Genomic DNA, 25,829 nt, shown 5'->3' with positions numbered 1-25,829 from the left:
AATCAACCAATGTCCGAAGCAACATTCCTCCCTGAACCTACACCACCAAAAAAAATTAGGTTTTATGGTCAGTCATTCATTTGCTGCTTGTGGAACCTGGCTGTGTGCAAATTGGCTGCTGCATTTACCTGCATAAGGACAGTGACTGCACTTCAAAAGACATACTAAGGTGGTACATAAATGCAAGTTATTGTTCTTTCTTTAATAATTAACCAAACAAAAAATATTACATTTTGGATCCATGCCTTTTTAAATTTAGGTTTTTATTTGTCACTGGCAATCACATTTTTAAAATTAATTTCTGGAATTTTCTGAGCTCCTGATGCCATCTACAGCACCAGCCATTCATCACTGTTTACCAGTCGCTTGTGATACAGCTGCATTGTTCTTCAAGTGGGAGAGGGGACAGTCACTCAGAGCTTCTTCCAACTAACCGGTTATTAAAAACATTACATCTCCAACGTGCTGCAGTTTCATCAATCTCAGCAACAACAACAACAAAACAACTACACTTCCCGGTGTACACTGGGATCTTTGGGCGGATCAGACATGATGTCATTCTGCTAGGTTGGTGTCGGCTGGGTTTGGATCCATCCTCCCCAGGATTGTGCGTCCTCCTCTGGCAGAAAGGAGCAGCATCTCCACAGTCAGCAGCCATCCTGCCAGCTGTTTGTGCAGCCCAGCGGCTGGAAGCGCACAACTCTCATCATCCAAATGAAAAAGGCGTTGCCAGCTGCAAATGGGTGAACATTGCAACCGCGAAGTATTCGATCTCCCGTTTCCCTCCCCTGAAGATCATCACTTTGAATTGCAGCCCTGAGCTCCGTTTAGGTTTGTATGCTGGTAGCGCAGAGCGAATGCATTGCTTTGCATGCTGTACTGAGTAATGATGCGTAACGGGTGCATTGCTTTATTGCAGACACAATACATACAGGGAGGTGTTGTGCTATTTGATCTGCATTAAGAAGACTGCATTTTGAGCAAACAAGGGAACCGGCTTCAAAAACAAAACAAAATGTCTAAAGCCAAGGTTTGCGAATCGGTGAAGGTAGTTGTCAGATGCCGTCCAATGAATGGGAAAGAAGAAGCGGCTGCTTATGACCAGATTGTGGGCATGGATGTGAAATTGGGACAGGTGTCTATTCGGAACCCCAAAGCAATATCCAGTGAAATGCCCAAGACCTTCACGTTTGATGCCGTCTACGACAGCAATTCCAAGCAAAGCGACCTGTACGACGAGACAGTCCGCCCTTTGGTTGACTCGGTTTTGCAGGGGTTTAATGGGACAGTTTTCGCTTATGGTCAGACAGGGACTGGGAAAACATACACCATGCAAGGAATATGGGCCGACCCAGAGAAAAGAGGGATCATCCCTAATTCATTCGAACAAATTTTCACACATATATCGCGATCCCAGGACCAGCAGTATCTGGTGAGGGCTTCCTATCTGGAGATCTACCAAGAGGAGATCCGAGATCTTCTGAACAAGGATCAGAACAAAAAACTGGAGTTGAAAGAAAAACCAGAAACTGGTGTTTACATTAAAGGTAAAGTATGATTCTGTTTCTTTAAAATTGCAAACAAAATAACAGTTCGTTTTCTTAAAACCATAATAAATAACATATGTAAACATTTGGAAATGAGGTGGAGGGAACTATGGGTTGCCTTGGGTTTCGAAGCTGTGTTATAGAGGCCAGTGATTCTATTTGTTTTCTTCACAAGCTAATAGGAGGAGGAGGGCGGAGAGGGGAGGGGTCAGTTTCGTCAAACAATTGACACCTTTTTACATGAGAAATTGAATAGCAAGCCAATATTATTTCCACTCTATGCCCACCCCTCCCCCCAGTATGTTAACCAGAAATAATCGATTCCTCATACGATCCCTGTTTTGGGTTTTGGACAAATTTTAGACTGTGAGTCAACAAAAATGAACAGACCAGACATTTTGCTGATTTATCAAATTGTAGTTGATGTACATATAACTGATTAGTCAGATACACATGGTAATAAACCAGAAACAAAATGACTAATCATCTGGTTGGTCAGAGGACCTGTAAATGGCTATATTCAGATGAGATCTAACCACTTAAAGTGCTGCAATACCGAAGCAAGCACTAGAATACGCTTTTAGCTTTCTGTCTGTTAGCTGGGCACAGCCATGAATCAGCTGAAAAATACAATTTGAATAAGTTGGTACTCACTAATGTGGTTTCCTGTCTGACTATTTGATATTCCTATTCGATATCCTCCTCAGCAAAATGCTGAGATAATTATGAATGGGCATTGGCTCATCATCTTCAATTAAACATTTCAGTAATTGGTAGAACTGTCAATTATTTTTAAAAGTGGCTCAACTAATTGCAGTTAGACTATGGGTTTTTGTATTTATTTGTCTTAATTTTATATTCTCCCATTTATAATTCTCTTTTAGGATTCCAGTAATCTGTTCCAGCTTCATCACCAATGTTATGGAGAGCAGATAAGCCCAACAATTAACTATTCTTCACATGCCAGAATTTCCACAGTGTTCATGGGTGACTCGTACTCATACCCCTTTGTTTCTGAGTAGTACAGACCCAGCTGAGATATGACGTGTTCATGTTTGACAAATTTATGGTAGATTGACTTAATCATTGACTTAGTCAGAACAAAAATGTCTAAAAATAGGGAAATCAACTCCTTAGTGTTGAACAAATTTTAGATTAAAATTAGTTAACTGTTACCTGAACTTCTATCAACACTGTAATTTTATCCATGACCTGGTCTAAGTACTGTACATATTCTACGTATTTACTACAGTCTCATTCAATTACATATTTTTCTGGAGAAAGCTTCTACTGAAAAGAGATAGTTCAGACAAGAGTTGGTGTCTGTCTCTGTAGGATGGCAACATGTTAACAGAAACAATGGTGTAAACATGGCATTTTTTGTTCAATTCAGAGTTTATTTTTGATAAATCCCAAATAACTATTTTGCTTTGCTTTGATTATCTGGAATAATAGATTAGATTATGAAATAGGATTCTTTAGAAAGGAGGGGTCCCCACATCATGTCTCCTTTGTTGTAGCCAAGCCAGTGATAAGACACATTTTAAAACATGGAAAGAAAGTGAGGCCTGTTGCAATATGTTTCCCCAGTGTCAGTGGCGTAAACTCTCTGTTTAAGTTAAATGGGGAAACCGTGTAATTTAGGAAAGTGCATCTTTGAGAATGTATAGTGGAACACTGTCAAATGTTTTCATTCTTAATTTACAGACCTATCATCCTTTGTAACTAAGAATGTCAAGGAAATAGAGCATGTAATGAATGTTGGAAACCAGACCAGATCAGTAGCATCTACCAATATGAATGAGTACAGCTCAAGATCTCATGCCATTTTTGTCGTCACCGTCGAATGCAGTGAGCTTGGACTGGATGGCGAGAATCACATCAGAGTGGGCAAGTTGAATCTGGTTGACCTTGCTGGTAGTGAGCGTCAGAGCAAAACTGGAGTCCAAGGAGAGCGTCTGAAAGAGGCTACTAAAATCAATCTTTCTCTTTCTGCTTTGGGTAATGTAATATCTGCTCTAGTGGATGGCAAGAGTACCCATATTCCTTACAGAGACTCAAAACTTACCCGCCTGTTGGAAGACTCCTTAGGTGGTAATGCTAAGACAATTATGGTAGCCACTATTGGCCCAGCATCCTGTAATTATGAAGAGAGCTTAACAACATTAAGGTATGCCAACAGGACCAAGAATATAAAAAACAAGCCAAGGATTAATGAAGACCCCAAAGATGCTTTGTTGAGAGAGTTTCAAGAAGAGATTGCACGATTGAAGGCCCAGTTGGAGAGAAGAGGGATGTTGAGCAAGAAAAGAAGAAAAAGCCAAAGGAAAATAATTCTGGAAGGGGAAGAGATCACAGATGAAGGAGAGGAGACTGAAGATAACATAGAGAAGGACATGGAAAATTATCTAAAAGAACAAAAAGAGACGTTGGAGAAAGAGAAAGTAGCAATCCAAGATGATCATAATTTGGTGGCAGAAGAGAAACAGAAATTGTTAGAAGAGAAGGAGAAAATGATGGAAGATCTGAAGAAGGAGCAAGAGGCCACAGAGCAGTTAGCGGCCAAATTTAAGGTAAGCCAGTGAACAACAATGTTTTCGGATTTCAGCATTACAATCCCCATGGTGAAAGTTGGCTAGGTATCACTTTCAAGTAGTTGACATTTATTGGATGTGAAATTAATGAAACCAGTATAATCTAATTTGTTACACAGAAGATACAGTGTATACATAACAGTAGTATTCCATTGCCAGTTAAATTCCTGTCATCTTTTAGTGATGGCATTATGCATGTAATCCTTCATTGACAGTGGGAATGATTATCTTCAGGTTCAGATGCAAAAGCTACTGGAACTTCACATTCAGCGTTGATGACATCCATCAATCCTTTGTTGAACTTGTTTTCCTGTAATCACTGCCACCTGCACATTATTGTCTATTTCATATAAAGTGAGCTCTGTAGACTGAAGAGTGGATTTCGAATTTGGATTTATACTGAGAGACAGATTCAGATTGTTTTTGGGTTGGTTTGGGCCAAGTGAAATCCAAATCGTGTTTCATTTGTTCCAGCAAGGTTTTATGGTTTATGACTGATAATGCACTACTGCTGGAACTATTTTCATAACAAATGATTGGCAACATCAAAGTTGCATCACCTGCCTTTTGTTCTCCTAACAACCCAGTTTCAGCCAGTCTCAAATTGGCAACACTTTTTTGTCTAACATTATGATTTCCCATGTTAATGACACACTCGACAACACACAGCAAAAATGCATTTTATATAACACAATCATACATATATAGTATAATAACCATATTGTACCTTATGAGGACTCACTATTTTCTGAGAAATAAACTGTGGTTACTTCATGATTTACTTTTCACAAATGATTGATCTATGGTGAGTATTGAAACTTCATGGTCACACCATTATTGTTATTTTCTTTCTGAAATACCTCCTAAAAGAGTCCAACCTCCAAATATTTCACTACTAAGGTGTATTGATGTATGGAATTTTATTATTTTTAACAGTAATAACTCAACCAGGTGTTGATAACTAAGACCGTGGGCTACATAGAGTTACATAGAATTTATAGCACAGAAACAGGCCATTTGGCCCAACTGGTCTATGCTTGGTCTAACAGTAGTTTGTGGTCCTAGCCATTCCCCATGTGGATGGCTGACGAGCTTTAAAGGTGAAGAAATACTCTCTATGTCCTTGTAATAAAGGTTCCTATTCCTTTAGGTTGGGTTTATTTTGGAAAGTACTTTATCAATAAATAAAAATTTTCTGGAAGCATGCATATGTACCTGAAGTTGGCTATGTGTTTAATATATGATTTCAAAGTGAATGTTATACCCAGCCTTTCAGAGTTTATACCAGAGGAGTTGCATCTGACCTTTGAGTTCCTGTCTGCTTATGGCTAAAGTGTTTTACTGGCATAAGATCGCTTCATTCCACAGAACCTAAAGAAATCTTAACCTACTGTTGAGAGTCATATGATTTTTTGGGGGGGTTGGGACTTGAACAGGGATCTGAAGCTTGAGCTGGAAAACAGAAGCCTTCTCCCCGGTGAATATGCTCTTGTCCAGGCATGTCCTCACCTGCAAGCTTTTCACATTTTGGATTTGATTTCTTAACATGAGTCATGAAACTGCTGCCTAAATTTTATTACATTACAAATAATGGGCAGTAAATAATTAATGTACATCAAAAAAATGCCACTCTTCCTTCCAACTTTCTATGTAAATTGCTTATTTCTTTTTTTCTGTTTTTTAATGATGTGTTTTCACATTAATCTTATTAGTTGGAGCATATAGAACGCTATGGAAACTGGAACTGATTATTTGTGAGTAACGCCATCTGCTTCATGCATAAATAAGACTCTGATATGCCACCAGTTCTGTTATAAAGTCAATGGACTTTGGTGTCTCAACATTTTCATGTTATTTATTACTGACATTTGCGACACCATAAACCCCGTCACAATACATAAAATACATGGCTCTAAGTGAAAGGACTGAATGTATTAATAGTGGTAAAAAATGCTGTCAGTAATTTGGAAAGCAATTGATCAGTGCTTTTTCAAGACAATCTATCAATGTGAGTGTAGACTCCATTATTTATACGAAGAATAAAAGGAGTGATTCAGAAACTTGAGAACAGTAAATATGTATATGAGGATTAAGAATTTTAAACAGAAAGGTTGTTGAAAAGTATGGAGTGGGTACTTCCCATCAAATCCTGACGTGTTCTGTCTGTAGAATGAAGGTGAAATGTAGGATAAAATTAATCTGAATTCCAGTAAAGGTATCATGTTATAGACAACAGTACAGTCTCATTCTACTCATGCACATGTATATATAAGTTGCCTTTGTCAACATGTAGTCATTGATCAGATTTCATTTAAATTGTCGACGAAGGGACTTTGGGTTCACAGTCCTTTGTGAAGCCATTTTTGAATTTATCTCCTCCCCTTTCTTTAGGTCTTTCTGTGCCATACACCATTCTCTGGCTAAGAGAATGGAGAAGTCTCTTTCACTGCTGCTCTTGGGCTGTCCAAGATGAGTAGCTCATTGAGATTCATATTCTGATTTCAACCACATCTCCCCATCCAACGTATAGGAATACATCCAGCATTCACTTCGCATGCGTCATATCAGCACAGTTAAAATGGGAAATCATGATGTGGGTAATTGTCGGAAGGAGCCTCTGTCCTCCCAAACCATGGCAACATACCATCAAGCTCATATTGTTAAAACTTTATTGAGTGTGACAGTGTGATAACATTCTGTGCTGGGACATCAAGATGCAGTGCTATGGAGTGGGAGGTTGTAAGAGTGGTATAATCTTGTCCACTAGGTATTGATTAAATAAAATAGTTCAAGCCACTGAACTCGAAAGAGATGGTTTTATTGACTTACTTAAACATAAATGTTACTACCAATTACAAGCAATGCCTGAACATAAATGTTACTACCAATTACAAGAAATAATATAAGAAGTTACTACCAATTACAAGCAATAATATGAGACATACATAGGTTCAAAACAGTACAACCTCAATAGCTGTGTCAGGAGAAGTTGATCAGTCTTCCTCCTTTTGGCACCCACGTCACAAATTGTCTTGAGAAAACTGCCTAACTGGGGTTTCTGGCTGTCCTTATATTGGGTTTATGTGAATGCCTTGCACACTTCCTCACCCCTCATCACCTTCTTTAGTGCGCCTGTGTGACACTATCATAGTACAGAGATGTTGTTCCTAGTTCTTGGACATTCCATGTACTGGGTCTGGTATATTATGACCTCACCCACCAGACAAGGGATGCTCACAGCACACAAGGCCGTCTTATAGCAGACTTTGAAGCTGATAACATACGAAGATCCCCTTGGGAATTGCAAGTTTGCAGTATTTCAAAAACTGTGCTTGCAGCTTTAAGTGAATAAACACTCCCATGAGCCCTTGCTGCTCATAGTGAGCCTATTTTCCCAAAGCATGCTGGTTAAAGGTTTGGATTCCTTTTTCACAGAGGTTGAGCTTCTATTCCTTGCTTTGTTCGGTTTCCAATCTGAAGATGCACTGTGTTGAGTAGAGGATGCAGTAGTTGGCATGGAAAATGTGAGAAATTGTCCGTCTGTCAGCAAGTCTGGCCATTATGCCACTCTAAGCAGCTGGTTGAAGAAGCTTGGAAGCAGTTATCTGCTCTTTCAGTGATAGAGGTTTGAGCCCCGATTTTAACTCATGGTGTGAATTGTTCAAATGGTGGCCAAGGTCTCAGCAACCCTGAGCTCCCAGACCTCATCTGCTGAAACCGGCAGCAAGTGGCAGCTAGCCGGTGGGAGCACAATGTTGGGCAGCAGGAGGCCACCATCGGGGACCAAAAGAATGATCCCTGATAATCATATAGGTTGTGGGGAGAGGGTTTCGGGAGGTCCTTACGATCGGGGTGGAGGGAGCATAGAGCATAGGGCCCTAAACTTTCCTTGTAGGGCTCGGAGGAGCACACCTGATCCTCCTGGCCCCACAAGAAAAGTAAAAAAAAAGTTTAAAAACTCACCTTTTTGGGCCTCTTGCCATCAGGTTGACCTGACGGGGAAGCCACAACCACTTCCCCACTCAGGCCCATGGTTAAAATAGTAGACGGGCCCTGATGACATAATCGGTGCCTGATCTACATTTTGAAAGAGGACCCCGCCAGTTCCCAGCAGGTCCTTGCCTTCTCAGAAGAGCAAGTTAAAATTGTAGCTTGTGAGATTGATGCGGGCGTCAGCAGGTAAATCCATTGTGTGATTTTAAATCCCCGCCTTCCGGTTTTGAATTTTCTGAATTTACAGTGCAGAAGCAGGCCATTCGACCCATCATGTCTGTGCCTGCTCGCTGAAAGATCGATTCAGTTATTCCCATTCCCCTTCCATTTACCTATATCCTTTTATACTTCTCTTTTTCTAGTATTTATTTCCTACCCTTTTAAAAGCTATTGTGGATTATGCTTCCATCACTATTTCTAGCAGAACATTCCATGTCCTAACAACCCTCTGTAAAAAAAAACAACAATCCCCTAACCTCTCCCTCTGTTCTTTTGTTGATGATCTGAAATTTATGCCCCTAGTTACTGACTCACCAACCAGTGGAAATAGTTTTCCCCTATTTACCTTATCAAAACCCTTCATAATTTTGAACACCTGTATCAGATCACCTCTTAATCATCACTGCTCTGATGAAAGAAGCCCTGGTTTTACTGGTCTCTCCTCCTGCGCATTCCTGATACCATCTTTGTGAATTTCTTCTGCACCTTCTTGATGGCTTTGACATTCTTCCTAAAGCAGGGTGCCCAAAACTGAGCACAGTATTCTAACTGCAGTCTAACTAATGATTCGTATAGGTTCAGCATTCACTTCTTGCTTTTGTACTCAATGTCACAATTATAACATCAATAGCTTTGTCAACTTGTCCTCTCCTTTTTAAAGATTTATGCATCTGAATCCCTGTCTTTCTGCTCCTCTATTCCTTTTCAAGTTTTACCATTTAGTGTATATTTCCTCTCCGACCAAACTGTGTCATCCTACATGTCTCTGAATTAAATTACATCTGTCATCCATCGACCCAATTTACTATTTTACAGGATCACACAATTAGAAGAAGCTTATGGATGAAGAAGGCCATTCAGCCCATCTTAATTCATCCATCCAGAATAACCCTACAAACCCCGATTGCTGTATCTAATTGTTTCTTAAATATTTCCAGGGTTTTCACCACCACTATGCCCAGAAGCCCATTCCAAGTGTTGATCACTATCATTGTGAATACGAACTTCCTGACACCAGAAGTCACAGTTCAATAGTTTGAAATGGTGTTTCCTTGTCCCACTCCCACAGATTAATTTGAAATAGTATTCTGGATTAACCTTTCATCTACGTCTGCAACATCACCTCTCAGATGTCTCCTTTCCAGGCAGAAAAAACCAAGACACTCCAGTTTTTCCTGATATCTCAGACCTGTGATGGGAGGGATCATCCTGTGCTCTTCTCTGCATTGCCTCCAGCACTTGAATGTCTCCCTTGATTCCAGCCAATTATAACTGGACACTGTACTCAAAGGATGGTCTGGCCAGTGTCCTGTACAATTTGAGCATGGCATCCTCTGATTTGTATTCTACTTTGTTGATTGTTGCTCTGAATTGGTTACACTCGTTGAACATTGAGTCTACTAAGACTCGGTGGTATCTTTCAACTTAATTCTTTGGTAGTTCTTACAATTTTCTTCACCCACTTTTTGTGTTGTCTGCAAGTTTTGATATTATGCCTTTTATACCCAAGAACATGTCTTATGAGAAGGACAGTGATCACAACACTGGTCTCTGGGCAACACCGCTGTTTACACCCATCTAGCCTGAAAAACATCAGTTAACCACTACTCTCTATTTTCCATCCTTTAGCCAATTTCCTATCCATGCTGACACATTCCACATAATACAATATACATTCATTTTATTAATGATCCTCTTATGCGACACCTTATCAACATCTTTTGAAAATCCATACATACATCATTCGTTTATCAATGCATTCTATTATTTCCTCAAAGAACTTTATTAAGTTTGTCAGACTTTCTTTTTTTGCAAATCTGTGCTGGCTGTGCTCAATCAACCCGCATCTTTAGAGGTGTGTATTAATTTTTTCCCTTATGATGGTTTCTAGAAGCTTACCCACTAATGATATTGTGCTAACTATTCTGTAGTAACCTCCTTTACCCTTTTCTCTCATTTTTGGAACAGAGGTGTTGCATTGACAACCCTCCAGTCAAACTTCCCTATCCAAGGATGTTTAAAAAATGGTGGTCAGGGCATCTGCAGTTTCCTCCCTGACTTCCTGCAGCACTCTAGGATGGATGTCATCAGGGCCTTTTGCACTCTAAGCTCCACCAATTATTTTTACTACAACTTCCTTGTCTATATTTATCCTCTCTAATTACTCCATTTCCTCCTCTTGTACCCTTCCGTGAAAGTCAAAACACAGTTCTCATTTATTATCTCTTCCATTCCTTTATTATCCATAAGATTTCCTTTTTATTTCTGATTAGCCCACCCCTTTTTAAACTATTCTTTTTTTAAGCATTTATAAAAATCTTTACGATTTCCCTTTATGTTACCTGCCAGTCTTTCTTCATATCCTCTCTTAGCCTTTTTAATCATAGAATCATATAGAACAGAAGGAGGCCATTCAGCCCATTGTGCCTGTGCTGGCTCTTTGATAGAGCTATCCAATTAGTCCCTCTCCCCTGCTCTTTCCCCATAGCCCTGAAAATGTTTGCATTTCAAGTAGTTAATCTTATTCGCTTCTCTAAAATTTCTATACCGTCTACTCTCTAAATTCAAACTTGATTCAAATTATCTGATAATTCAATTGTTTAGCATCGTGTTATTTGCTTTGCTTAATTTAAATTATTGGATAATTCAATTTCTTTTACTCCAAAAAATCAAATTATCATGATTTTCTTTTATGTTAAAATCCTGGATTGGTGAGATATGCTTCTTTACTGAAGTCTCTTTTTAATTTGTATTTCGCATCCAAGGAACTTTAGCTTTTGCTGCACTCCGTTTGCTTCCGGTGGGAATATGTCTAGCTTGTACCAGAAGCATCTCCTGTTTGGAAGTTTCCCATCGTTTGTCCACTGTCTTTATTGCCTTTTCTTCTTTCCAGTTTATCTGAGCTTGTTCCTTTTTTACCCGATTGAAATTTTGGGTCTTTCAATATAAGTTGGTTAGTAATGTATGAATGTTGCAAAAGCACATAACGTCTGTACCAACCTCAACATACGAAGCAGCTTAGGACAAGCTGAAAACTTATGGAAACCTCAGCTTAGCCACTTGAAAAATAGCAAATTAAAATTATTTTAAAAGGGGCTGCTGGATAAATTGAGACGACATGAAATGTTTTGGATATATATTTGGAATAAAACAATTAATTTATGGAAAATGCAGTGTTCCGTATGACACAAAACTGCTGTGTTCAGGAAATTTTTACTAGCCTGGGGGCTTGTGGGAATGTGTTCTGAAAATGGGCAGTACTTTTGCATAATAGCTCCAGTCGGTGACAGCTGTACTTTCCATTTATAAATAACATTGCCATTATAAAATCATTACAAGATAAGTTTGTCATAATTATAAGTTGCAAATGTCCTTGCAACATCAGAAGTTCTTTAAAATTAGGTACTTATACATTCTATGTGGAACAACAGACAAAATTATGAAGGGGTTTCATAAGGTAAGGCGGGAAAAGCTATCTCCATTGGATGGTGAGTTAGTAACGAGGGAGCATACATTTATGATAACCTAAAGAATAAAGGGAGAGATTAGGATAATTTTATTTTTACAAAGTGTTATTAAGATGTGGATTGTCATACCAGAAACAGTGGCAGAAGCTTTTAAAAGAGAAGTGGATAAATATTTGAAAAAGGAAAAATTAAAATTGTATGGGAATAGGTCAGGAGAATGGGACTAAACAGACAACTCTGTCAAAGAGTCAGCACAGGGGTGATGGACCAAATCACCTCCTGCTGTGCTGTGCTATGATGCTATGATTCTACTTATTACAGAAGACAGTGTTTTAACACAGCAGCACATCAGAGGGATTGGAAATCATAGAATCATCGAATCATCGAAAGGTTACAGCACGGAAGGAGGCCACACGGCCCATCGAGTCCGCGCCGGCTCTATGCAAGAGCCGTCCAGCTCGTCCCACTCCCCTGCCCTATCTCCTTAGCCCTGCAATTTTTTTCCTTTCAAGTACTTATCAAGTACTAGATTGCAACTATTGAGCAATGGTTGTTTCTCGCTACCAATTGAGCCTTGAACTGTGCTGCTAGCCTTGAATTTCAGAGAATCATACAGCACAGAAGGAGGCCATCCGGCCCAGCGAGCACGTGCCGGTGCTTTGACAGAGCTATCCAATTGAATTTCATTCTGCTATTTATGTTCCTGTAATTTATTTTTCTTATATTCTAACCCTCTCTCCTGAATTCTCCATAAACCACCTTTCTTGGCCAAGAGGATAAGGTGGAGATTTGCTCCCTTGTCGACAGCAATGCCAGTCTGCAGCCAACCAGTAGAAGATGAGCAAAATTAATGCCCCTTCTGATTGTATTTCTCATTCTCTGCAAAAGTGCCTGACTTTTCCTTGAGGAAATCATGGGCAAAGCCTGCACCAATACCTATGTAAATAATTTCAATTCTTTATTCTACAAACAAAATTAAATGCTAAATGGAAATTAAATGCTAAATGGAAAATATAGGAGGTAATAGAGCTGCAATAATAATGAAATGAAACCATGAGATTACGAGATTTAAGCTGAAATGGCCTGATACCTCGTGAATCAAATGGAAGTTGTCTGTAGTTTCATTTCATTGTTTGACAATAACTTACATTTCTGTAGCACTACTCATGTACAGAAACACATCTCAAGTCTTTTTATTGAGGAGAAATAATAACAACAACAACTTGCATTTATAAAGTACCTTTAACGTAGTAAAATGTTAAATAAACACAGTCCCCTAACTGTTCCCAACTGTAACCTCTAAAAGTAAAATGCATCACATGATAAATAATGTAAATAATATATTAAAAATGTATCACTTTGCCCATCCTGTCTTGCAACTGTTGAAACATCCCCTTCCCACCACCTCCACCCCCCACAACGCACACAGAGCCCCAAATCCCCCACAGCCAGGCCTCATCGACAGCCTCAACCTGCGGACATCTTCAGCCTCTGCCACCAGACCTGTCCACACCCCTGCATTCAATGGCCTGGCCCAAAATGAAGCCTGATGGGAAGAGTGCATGCTCATGTGCAGCAACGTTATGTAATATTTATATATTTAAATGTCTGGGCCTAACATTCGCACATCAAAACTGAAAGTGTCACTCCGTGCCACATTTGGAAATTATCTGTCACATGGAAAATGACCATGTGGGAAAATTCTTGATTAGCTGAAATAAATAAAGTAATAAATTACAGTTAACTGAAAGTTGCAAATTTCCTTGCATTTTTTTTCGTTCATGAGATGTGGGCGTCGCTGGCAGGGCCGGCATTTATTGCCCATCCCTAATTGCCCTTGAGAAGGTGGTGGTGAGCCGACTTCTTGAACCGCTGCAGTCCATGTGGTGAAGGTTCTCCCACAGTGCTGTTAGGAAGGGAGTTCCAGGATTTTGACCCAATGACGATGAAGGAACGGCGATACATTTCCAAGTCGGGATGGTGTGTGACTTGGAGGGGAACGTGCAGGTGGTGTTGTTCCCATGTGCCTGCAGCCCTTGTCCTTCTAGGTGGTAGAGATCATGGGTTTGGGAGGTGCTGTCGAAGAAGTCTTGGTGAGTTGCTGCAGTGCATCCTGAGGATGGTACACACTGCAGCCACAGTGCGCCGGTGGTGAAGGGTGGTGAATGTTTAGGGTAGTGGATGGGGTGCCAATCAAGCGGGCTGCTTTGTCCTGGATGCTGTCGAGCTTCTTGAGTGTTGTTGGAGCTGCACTCATCCAGGCAAGTGGGGAGTATTCCATCACACTCCTGACTTGTGCCTTGTAGTTGGTGGAAAGACTTTGGGGAGTCAGGAGGTGAGTCACTCGCCGCAGTATACCCAGCCTCTGACCTGCTCTTGTAGCCACAGTAGTTATGTGGCTGGTCCAGTTCAGTTTCTGGTCACTGGTGACACCCAGGGTGATGATGGTAATGCCGTTGAATGTCAAGGGGAGGTGGTTAGATACTCTCTTGTTGGAGGTGGTCATTGCCTGGCACATGTCTGGCGCGAATGTTACTTGCCACTTATCAGCCCAAGCCTGGATGTTGTCCAAGTCGTGATGCATGCGGGCATGGACTGCTTCATTATCTGAGGGGTTGAAAATGGAACTGAACACTGTGCAATCATCAGCGAACGTCCCCATTTCTGACCTTATGATGGAGGGAAGGTCATTGATGAAGCAGCTGAAGATGGTTGGGCCAAGGACACTGCCCTGAGGAACTCCTGCAGCAATGTCCTGGAGCTGAGATAATTGGCCTCCACAACCACTACCATCTTCATTTGTGCTAGATATGACTGCAGCCACTGGAGAGTTTTCCCCCGATTCCCAATGACTTCAATTTTACGAGGGCTCCTTGGTGCCACACTCGGTCAAATGATGCGGATTAGAAAACAAAGAGGAAAACTATCAATGAACAAAAATAAAACATACCCATGAACAAGCAAGATGAACCAAATGTACAAATGGCATACAACACAAAACTAACCAATGAAATCACATGAAAGATTTTTTCAAAATAATTTAATGTCCTTCTTGGCTTCTCACTAAAGTAATTAAAATGACATAAAAATTTAAATAATACTGAAAAGAAATCACTCGACATACCTTTATACTTACCAATATATACCATATTAAAAATGCTTCCTGAATAGGGCTGTCGATCTCTCTGGGGCCTCATATTTGCTTTTACTCCATTCCCAGAATTGAAATATTTCACTTTAGCCTTTGCTAAGTTATCTGCCCCTCAGTGCTGTGTTTTCGAGAGTCTGTATGTGCTTGTGAATCCCATTCTCTGGTCTGACATCCTCATTTTTTCCCTTGATACTTTGATGACCTCTTCCAGGCTTCCATGATGATTTAATTGCTTGCCCAATCCTCCAGGATGTTTTGACATCCTGCTTTGGACCTTTGGGAGATTTTGATAGGCTGGCTTGAGGATTGCTGAGTGATTTTTTTTTTGTTCATAAGCCATGATTTAACAAGGCTGTGTGTCGGGAGTGGCGGTAAACTATGGTCGACAATGAATCATAAAATCAGACCAAGAGGCCCTTATGCTGGAACTGAAGCTGTGTCCTATTTTGCGGAAAGAATTTCCTGGTTGTGAAGGAAGTTATGTTACCAGCCTGATAAAGCTTCATTAGAGGCTCAAAACGTATTCTAATGAGGGGGTAGCTGGATTTTACCTGTTTTTGATGTACGCAGGTTGAGACTGTTGTTGAGGCCTGGCTGGGGGGGGAGTTGGGGCTCTGTGTGCGTTGTGGGAGGTGATGGGGAGGGGATGTTTCAACAGTTGCAAGACAGGATGGGCAAAGTGATACATTTTTTATGCGGAAGTTGCTCATGTAAAATGGGCTAATAATAAATTGGCCTGGCTACTTGTCTGCTGAAGTAAGCTTATTGAAGGGAAGCATGTTTCACAGCTGTTGTTAAATGTTTTGATTTTTTTTCCCCGCATTTGCAGTTAGTTTTCAGTGAATTTTGCTCCATGGATTAGTTCTTCTTTGTGGGTAATCTGCCATTTTTTGCATGCTTGTTTTTTTCCCTGCCAATACTTTCCTTTATTATTCTTGGTGACTACTGCCATTTAGTTCACAACGTACAAAGCGGTTAGGATGGGGGCCCCATGGTGCTGCATGGTTTAGACGAGGAAAACAAGCTCATGATGGGACAACAATGATACCCTAGATGTTTTGTCCACAGCCATCAGGACCCTAGTATCCACACTTATAAAACCTCCCCCACAGACCATAACATATCTGGGGAGACCAGTCATCGCTATCTGCATTTCAGAGGCAAGGCTGTGTACTGTATCTGTTTGCTATCTACTGCACATATATCAAGCAACTGTTTGCAAGGGGCAACACCAACATTACTTTTGCTGTGGAAAAGTGGCCTCAGCTTTGTAGGGCAGAGAGTTTTCACTGGTTGGCAGGGCATTGTAGATGACATCCATGTGGAAATAAGGAGTCTGTGCAAGTAGTGTGTGCCACAGTAAGTACATGTTCCTTCGTCTTGCCCTACTGTCCTCTTGATACCAGCAAACTTCTTTCACATCTGCACCCAGCCGCAGTGACTGAATTGATTAGGTTGGCAACTTGCATCCATGTAGTTTGCCGTCAACTTTCGCAAGAGAGTGGTCTTCTGCCCCAAGTTGGGCCATGCTCCTTTGGTGTGCCACCTGCAGCAAGATCTCCAACTCTTCAGCATCAAAGGAAGCAGTATTTCCCACATGTTTCTGCTCTGCTGTTGTGAATAATTAGGCAGTTTTTCTGCCACCACCACTACCTCCGCGTTAATGACGAGTTGCAACTGTTCTGGATCTCCTGCCTCACCCAATTTTATGTCCCCAAGCCAAGTGTTTAAAGCTCAATCTCCCCGGAAATGTTTCTCATGGGATAGTAGCCTATTCAAATTGGGGGAGGTACGAGCATCACGAAGTTCAGCCTCACCAACCCTCGCTGCTGCCAATACAGCTGTGCTCATGTCATGGGCCACTTCACACCCATTTTTAGCACTTTCAGAAACTGGGTTATACTCTCCAGATCTGCACTCACAGTCCAGGTTGTAGGTACATTATCCATGCCAGTCACTATTTTGAAGACCTGAATCTGAGGGGTAATTTTCCGTCTTCTTGTTTCTGGTGGGAGGTTGCATATCAAAAATTCAATTAATTGCTGCTGCCCAAATTTCCATAAGGTGCTTCTGGTGGGCAAGGCTCCCCAATGGGAGCACAAAGTTGGACAACAACCGTTACTCTCTTCTCAATCATCTTTTCTTCAGTGAAAACAAAGTTCATTTCCATCTTGCTTTACAATCTACAGCTTATGTTCAACTTAGATTTTTTTAAAAAAAGAAGTGGGCACTTAAATCACCTCTAGGATGATAGTTACCAGGGATAAGATGGCAGTACTATCATAAGTTTTAGATGGTGTTATATATAAAATTGATACTTGAGCAGATTAAGGATCTCTGAGCCCCAAGACAGAATTACTGCCGTTCGTGTTTACTGCCAGCATTTTTAATTATTTTGTATGATATATGTGATATGTGTTTGGCACTGGCTGTGATTCATTTCTTATTAAGGAGCAGGGGATGTTGGTGCTGGTGGCTGTCAGCGGGAGAGTGTAGAATACATCAGTTTGGCAGCTTGAAGGTTTTGTGTTTTGGCAATTGGAAATGGAATTAGGTATTTATGATAACAATATTGGCATGAGTGGTTTGAAGAAACGTGAAGGTACTTTGTGTTCCTTGTTATATTTCGGTGTTTTGTGAAGAGCTCTTTTCTTTACAGCCATTGTTGGGAAGATGAGCACTCTGCAGAAATGACATAAATGTCAAGGCATTTCAGCAGCTGATATTGTTTGACCTGAATAATATTAGCACCACATGACAAGTACTGTACTATGACAATGTACATTTTTCAGCAGATTACTGGAAAATAAGGCAGACAATACATATTAGAGGGATATAATGGCCCGGAATCTGTGCTGAGCGGCGAGCTAATGGCACCCGCCACTTGTTAGATTTAAACTTACCCACAAACTATCCACGGGTGCCACGGTGCCACCTGGCTACAATGGGGATCCGAAAAAAGTACAGTGTCCTCTCCCACGGGCATCTGTGAGCTGTGTGAGCGGGGAAAGGAACTGTCTGTCCACTCAACCAATCAGACTGAAGCGTCCTTGACAAGCCACGCAGGGTGAGAACCAGGAAGTGGAATTTACAACAGTAAATTCAATGTAAAATCAGTTAGAGAAAGCGAAATAAAGAGAGGGTAAGAGATTTGAGTTAAAAGACAGAAATAAAAGAGATAGAAAGAAAAAGTTAAAAAATTTAAATATTTTGTTTTAAATGTCCAACAACAATTAAAATGTGAAGGAATGAGACTGCGCGTTTTTATAAGTTAATTTTCAGTGCCAGAGAGGTTGTTTGGCCATCGTTAAGACTTACCACACTGTTAAAAGTTAGCTTAGACCTAAAAAACTGAGTGTACCTTTTTCTGTGTAGATTAGTTCGTTTCCAGCTGGGCAGTGCAGCAACTTCGCACTAGTCCATTAATTCCAAGGGAGATCCAGCTGGTGATCTGTCCCTCCTACGCAGCTTTCAGAGGAGCAAGGCATCTCATAGAGCAACTTCTGGATTTGCGTGTTTGACTGCGGATATGCGCTTGTCAGACATTGCTCTTCCATTTGCCCTTAAATAACGGTCAGCGCTGTTCATCTCTCTGTTATTTTTGGAGCAAATTCCAGGCCATTATAGAGTATATTTATTCTATGCAGTACATGGAACATAGAAAATAACAGAATATGCATTATAGAGAATAACATGCAGTATATGTCATAGTGATTAATACATATTGTATATTGCAGAGGGAATAAATTATATATCTGATGGATACAGGACATGTTTTTTTTATTTGTTCCCAGGATGTGAGCGATGCTGGCAAGGCCATATTTATTGGCCATCCTGAGTTGCCCGAAGAAGGTAATTTTACAGAAAATAACACATGTAGTACGATGGATAGAATAATAACTACACAGTATACCATATAGAAATTTAGAAGAGGTATAGTATAAATTATTTAGAAAGAATAACACAAAATTGTTGTGGAGTCTCGCTGGTGATGGATACAGGGCATTAGATCAATCAGGTGACCTCTTGCACTCAATTCACTGCGCAGCATATTTTGCGATTTGCAATTCTGAGGGACAAAGTGTTGCACTGGTGGCATAAGCTAAGCCTATACTCTTGCCTTGTCTACATATCTAAAGGGAAGGAAATGCTTTTCATTTACTCTGTTGTTTTCCAGAGTATAGCATTGGTAACTAATACTGATGTCTGCTTGCATTCACTATTAGGCTTTTAACTAATATATCTTTAATATCCACGATCCATATTTAACAACTGATGGAGACTTCACTAAATCACTTTGGAAGTCTGGTGTTCCTGTGGTTTAATGTAAAGAATTGTTTCATCCATTCCAGTTTGAAAATAACATTTTTAATTTGATCCTTTTGAAACACCAGCATGTCAGACGAATGATTAAAGAGACAGTATCCTTTTTGTTTGCTGGTAAGAGGCTGGGACCAATGACATACGCAGGATACATAGAGAACCACGGCTGAATTTAATCAAAGGGCTCATTCACACAACACATTTTCAAAGCGTCAGTGCAAAGTTGTGGAGAATATTTTATTTAAAAGTAATATTCACTTTCTAAAAATATATGTGTATATTTATTATCTTTTTCATCTGGTATCCTGTCTTTATTTTTTTTCCTGTTTCTTTCTTAACTTCTCTTATTGATATTCTTCCAGATATCCTAATGTATTTTTTTCTCTCGTGATTCTTTTTTTCATTGGGATGAATTCTCACTTTCACTGGCAGCGAACGGGCGTGAAAACGTCTGCCCCTTTTACACCCCACCATTGAAGTCAACGGAAACGAAAGTCAGGCGGTGTGTAAAACGGGGGGCCGATCCGCTACCACCCGTTCTCCGCGCGGGGGTTAAATTGAAAATTCACCCCATTCTCTCTCTAACTACTGGTGCTGGGGATCATGTTTTCATTAACCTGATTAATCCTGCCTAGATACAGTTGCTAGTTGTAGAAATGATCATATTAGTGATCTCTACCACATTGCTAACAATTGGACCACTCCATTATATCAGAGAAACTACACTAAGAGCTGCTAATTTTTAAAATATTCTTCCAGTAATGAGCGCTGTCTCTCACATTGACCCATGGCACTCTCTTGTCCTACTGGAGCAGTTTCTCCCTTATTCCCTGTTGGTTTCCCTTGCAATGTATGTGACTGTGTTAAATGCGTAGGTAATAAGTTCTACCCCCTCCGTTAGTGTACAAGATCCCAGATAACCTGTTAGTATCCTGAGATTGGATTAATTAAAGGTGTACTCTTCCATACAAAAAATGAAAACATTTTCATAAAGAAAACCCTCAGGTGAAATAAGGACGTTTTGGTTTCGGAATCACAGGTAAATTGTGTTGCCTTTTAAACACATATTTATTTGATTCCTGTCACTTGTTGTTCTTTATAAAGAATTAAATTCAAAACGTTAGGGGCCGTCTTCGACTTCTGCCCAAAACGGAGCAGCTGCGCTGCCGCCCAAAGGCGATATTGGCAGGCCGACCCATTTTTGATTTGGACCTTATTTAAATGCCGCTGTCAGGCTGCTGGCACTAACTCCGCCTCCCACTGCTGGTTTTGGGAGGGTGAGAAATCAGCTGGCTCTCACGTTGAGGTTACAATGGGAAATGGCACAGAAGGGTTGAGATTCGAGCAGGTAAGTTACCTGCTCATTTTTAACTGCCCACTCACTAGATTTCTGCCAGGCAGGTAGGGTTAAAATCGACCCCTTACTTCAGAGGATCTGCGGATTGTTTTTTAAAACACAAGATACTCCTGATTTGAAAATGAGCTCCATTCACTGTTGGGATAGGAATCCAGTGAAAGATTAACTTTTTCAAAAGTAAAAGCACCTTCCTTAGATTGATATTAAAATTAACCTACTTTTGCAAGAATGCCAATATGGGCCATCTGCCCTGATTTTGCATCTGTTTTACATTTGTGGATGTCAGATGATGACAGGGTTGGACGTGGCTGTGATGCTGCCCATGGTTGTGTTGCTGCTGATGCTTGCAGTCCAGATTCATATGTAAAGAATGCCCACTCAGATTAGGTACCAGAGGGCTGCCAGCATCCACAGAAACAAGCCCAGCAGAAGTAACGGTCTTCAAGAAAGGAGGGAGGAAAATTGGGAGGGAAAAGGGGTCGTTCTACAATTGAGCACTCTCAGCGGGGAGTGTCACTTGCAGGAAGCACATCATGGGTGCACAGTCTGTGATTTTCTCTCCATTGATTTTAATAGATCTAAAATTATAGTTTTTACCCCTAATTTCCCGTAATGTGGTTGCTGCAAGTTTGGCTCCCTGCTGGGAGCTGTGGATTGTAAAATCATCCCAAAGTGTCTCATTTCTTTCCTCTTGCACCATAAAACTGCTCAGTTGCATTATGCTTAAACAAGATACTCACAAAAGAGAGCTCTACAGAGGTGTTTCTGCAATTCAGTGCTCTTATTCCATCTGGAAAATTATGGGCTGTGTCCCTATGATTTCCCACGACACAATTCCTGTGAGTACCACTTCCCCTTGGGAGTGCTGGTGTATGCAATCATCCCTACCACTGTATCTCCTTCTAATATTATAATCCACAGAACTTGGCGACATTCATGACACTTTCAAATTGAAGTGCAAACAGGAATTTTGGGTTACAGAATATTTGAGTTAGGCATGCTTACCGTGCTGCCTAAACTGGAAAGTTTGGCATATCCAGTTTATGTTTTAAGGGTCAAAATGAGCTATCGTATGTAAACAATGTTCATATTCTGTGTGTGGAGGGATCTTGTTTGGCAGTCCTGTTTGTGGTCACAGTTCACAGTAACATTTAGAAAGTAAGGGTCATATTGACCTTCTGAGTTTGAGATTGACATGGAGACTAGGGAGGGGGCACAGGTGTGTAGATTTTCCTGAAAATACCCTGTCATATTTGTGAACTCCCTACCTTTGCCACTTATTCCAACCCCTTCCCCGGGCATTGTCTCAGGATGAACCAGATTATTTGCAACCTCGGTGTAGTATTCAAGCGTGGGCTGAGCTTCTGACTACCTATCGTCGCTATCACCAAGACCACCTACTTCCACCTGCCTCCGCACTACTTCAGCCCGCCTGCTGAAATCCTTATCCATGTCTTTTTCACTTCCAGACTTGACTATTCCTATGCTTTCCTGACCGGCCTCCCATCCCCCACCCTCTGCAAACTTCAGCTCATCCAAAGCTCTGCCCCCCGCTTCCCACCGAGCCCCACTCATCCATCGGCCCTGTCCTCGCTGACCTACATTGGCTTCCAGTCTCCCAATGTCTAAAATTTAAAATTCTCATCCTTGTGTTTAAATCCTTTCATAGCCTCATCCTTTCCTATCTCTGTAACTAATCCAGCCCTACAACCTCTACAAAACTCTCCGTTCCTCTTACTCTGGCCTCTTGTGCATCCACACCACTTTGCCCCACGATTGGCAGCAATGCCTTCAACTGCCTAGGCTCCACTTTCTGCAATTCCATTCCTAAACCCATCTACCTCCATCTGCTCCTTGAAGACCCTCCTTAAAACCCCCCTGTTTGACCAGGCTTTCAGTCACCCCACCTAATATCTCCTTTAGCTCAGCGTCCATTTCCGACTGAATATGCCTCTGTTCAGTGGTTTGGGACATTTTTCTATGTTAAAGGTATTATATGTATAAATAAAAGTTGTTGTTCTTGTGTCGCAAATAAAAATATTTGTTATAGTTCATAAATAAATAATTTATGCAAATTTAAATTGTATGAAATTGACATATGTTGCTGCCAGAGTTAACGCAGGATGTTGGAATTAAACTGTGATATACTATAGTGCAGAAAAAAATAAGCTGGCCAGTTAAGATAGTAAACCCAAATTCATGAAATATGCTATCATTTGCCATTATCATCTGGAACGATGGGGTTTTAGCACCTTGTATCCTTCACTGATCTCAGATCATAAGAGCATAAGACCATAAGAGATAGGAGCAGCAGTAGGCCATTCGGCCCCTCGAGCCTGCTCTTCCATTCAATGAGATAATGGCTGATTTGATTTTTACCTCAACAGCACTTTCCTGCCTTTTCCCCATATCCTTTGACTCCCTTGCTGATCAAAAATTTGTCTAACTCAGCCTTGAATGTATTCAATGACTCAGCCTCCACAGCTTTTTGGGGTAAAGAATTCCAAAGATTCATGACCGTCTGGGAGAAGAAATTCCTCCTCATTTCCGTCTTATTCTGAGACTATGCCCCCAAGTTTTAGATTCCCCCATGAGGGGTAACATCCTCTCAGCATCTACCCTATCGAGTCCCCTCAGAATCTTGTATATTTCAATAAGGTCTCCTCTCATTCTTCTAAACTCCAATCAGTATTGACCCAACCTGTTCAATCTTTCCTCATAAGACAACCCTTCCATACCCGGAATCAACCTAGTGAACCTTCTCTGAACTGCCTCCAATGCAAGTATGTCCTTCCTTAAATAAGGGCACCAGAACTGTACGCAGTACTCCAAGTGTGGTCTCACCAGCACCCTGTACAGTTGTAGCATGACCTCCCTGCTTTTATATTCCATCCCCCTGGAAATAAAGGCCAATATTCCGTTTGCCTTCCGGATTACCTGCTGCACCTGTATGTTGACTTTTTGTGTTTCATGTACAAGGACACCCAGATCCCTCTGTACCACAGCATTTTGTAATATTTCTCCATTCAAATAATATTTTGCTTTTTTATTTTTCCTCCCAAAGTGGATGACTTCACATTTTCCCACATTATATTCCATCTGCCAAATTTTTGCCCATTCGCTTAACCTGTCAATATCCCTTTGCAGACACTTTGTGTCCTCCTCGCAACTTGCTTTTCCACCTATCTTTGTATCATCAGCAAATCAAGTCTGTTGTTACACTGTTCAACTTCCTGTCCAACATTAACAGCCTGGATGAACCAAAATTTCCACCAGGTTAATGTTGGGCAAATTGAAATTAAATTTTTTAAAACTGCAGTGATAGGTAACAGCAGACATAATTGGTAAATCACTGTAGAGCCGTGAATATGGTTATGGTGTTTTATGAATCAAGTGTATCTACTGTATTTTTTCAGTGTTATTCAGGCCCTATATAATTAGCTTTATGCACCAGTGAGTTGTTATAATTAATGATCCACATCTGTCAGCACTTGGGAGTAAAAGCATTAACATTTCCAGATGTATTGTTAAATCTGAACAAAATTTATGGACACAGACAAACCTAACTTAACCTGCTGATTACTACGATCATGGCTGAATCCATTCCACTTTTGGTCATATTGTGCTTTGCTCCCGGCAGTGTCATTGTGCTGTTATCTTGTATAAAAGCTATGTGACAGCAAAGCTTGAGCTGCAAATCCTTCAGCATTGCTGGAGCTGAGCCTGAAATTACTGGCTGTATGAAATATGTAGCTATGGTTTAGATGGGGGAGTGAATGGTGTGATGGGACATAAATTGATGGTGATTTTATTGAATGATATCGATGTTTTGAGATTAAACTACCTCAAAGCTACTTAAGGAAACAGTTTGAATGAAAAGGATTTGCATACTGATGGAATTGAGACCCTACTATTGCCATCAATATCACTTCTAAAAAATTACAAAAATTTATCAATAACTAACATTATTTCAGTTCAGCTTGAAAGTAGTTTTTAAAAAATAGTTTTGCTTTGTCTTGATGACAACTGACTCAGAATCACAGGAAGCCTGACACTGAAGGAGCTAAATCAACATCAATGGAGAGACAAGTCATTAACTGTAGGGTGCTTCAGCTTCAAGTGTGCATGTTCCGCTCAGCATGCGATGATGCTCAGAAACTCACTCAAGCTTGTACTCCTGTAATCAACACTCATAATTTAAACAAAAAGATATTTCTTGCCAACTGATAGTGTCCGTAGCTCAATAATGCAATGTGCTGATGGAAGGGTACTGCAACCGCGAGTTGCTGAAAAAGTGGTTAAGGTTGACACCATTTGCTAACTCCAGAACTGAATAGGGAATGTTAGAGGTGGACTAGGGGTTGAAGTCATGGTTGAAGACATTTCTGCACACAAAGGATGGAGAAAAAAGAGTTACTTTTACATTTTTTAAAAGCAAATAATATTCAAATAAACTAAAGAAGACCACGGAGGTGGTAGTTGGTTAAAATGCGAATGAGTTAGTTTTGATGTTGTTTCCCCATAGATTGTAAATAATAAGCAATTTGTCTGCCTGTCTCAGTAGGTGATAAACACCTCACACCCTTTATGATGGGATGTCTCCATTTCTTTCTGGCTATGAACAGAGGGAGATTAAAAAAAACAGAGACAGAAACACAGGCAGTCAGTCCGCCCAGAAGTAACTCGCAATTAGGTGTTATTGAGGGTAACTTTCGCCGACAGTGCTTGGGTGGTAAAATGGGAGAGTGGATCACTCACTTTTTACAGAACCCACCCGATTTTCATTTTCATTGATTTCAATGGAAATTAAAATGAAAATTGGACGGGATCCAGAAAGAATATACATTCCATTGAGGAATAAAAATGCCATGGGAAAAGTCATCCAACCGTGGCGAACGAGAGAAGTTAAGGATAGTATTAGATTAAAAGAAGATGCTTACAACATTGCCAAAAAAAGCAATAAGCCAGAGGATTGGGAGGGTTTTAGAAATCAGTGAAGTTGATAAAGAAGAAATTGATAAAGAGGGAGAAAATTGAATATGAGAGTAAACCAGCAAGAAATATAAAAACAGATTGGAAGAGCTTCTACAAGTATGTAAAAAGGAAGAGATTAACGAAAGTAAATGTGGGTCCCTTAGAGGTAGAGAAATTTTAATGGGGAATCAGGAAATGGCAGAG

General features: G+C 40.5%; 1 protein-coding gene across 3 annotated transcripts in view; it reads left to right on the top strand.

The window, feature by feature from the left end:
* The first annotated feature begins 610 nt into the window (after positions 1–610).
* The window catches only part of LOC137321769 (kinesin-like protein KIF3C), a 190,276-nt gene continuing 165,057 nt past the window's right edge, over positions 611–25,829 (top strand). For 2 of the 3 annotated variants that reach the window (XM_067984426.1, XM_067984424.1), the window contains exons 1-3: positions 611–831; positions 920–1,547; positions 3,255–4,120. In XM_067984426.1, the coding sequence (XP_067840527.1) occupies positions 1,016–1,547; positions 3,255–4,120 (1,398 nt within the window). In that variant the 5' untranslated portion in view covers positions 611–831; positions 920–1,015. Of the gene's footprint in view, positions 1,548–3,254; positions 4,121–25,829 lie in introns of all 3 variants that reach the window. The other variant, XM_067984425.1, reaches the window with a different exon arrangement.

This window comes from Heptranchias perlo, chromosome 5 (assembly GCF_035084215.1).
Source record: "Heptranchias perlo isolate sHepPer1 chromosome 5, sHepPer1.hap1, whole genome shotgun sequence".
NCBI lineage: Eukaryota > Metazoa > Chordata > Chondrichthyes > Hexanchiformes > Hexanchidae > Heptranchias > Heptranchias perlo.
This window is presented reverse-complemented; position numbering and strand designations above follow the sequence as displayed.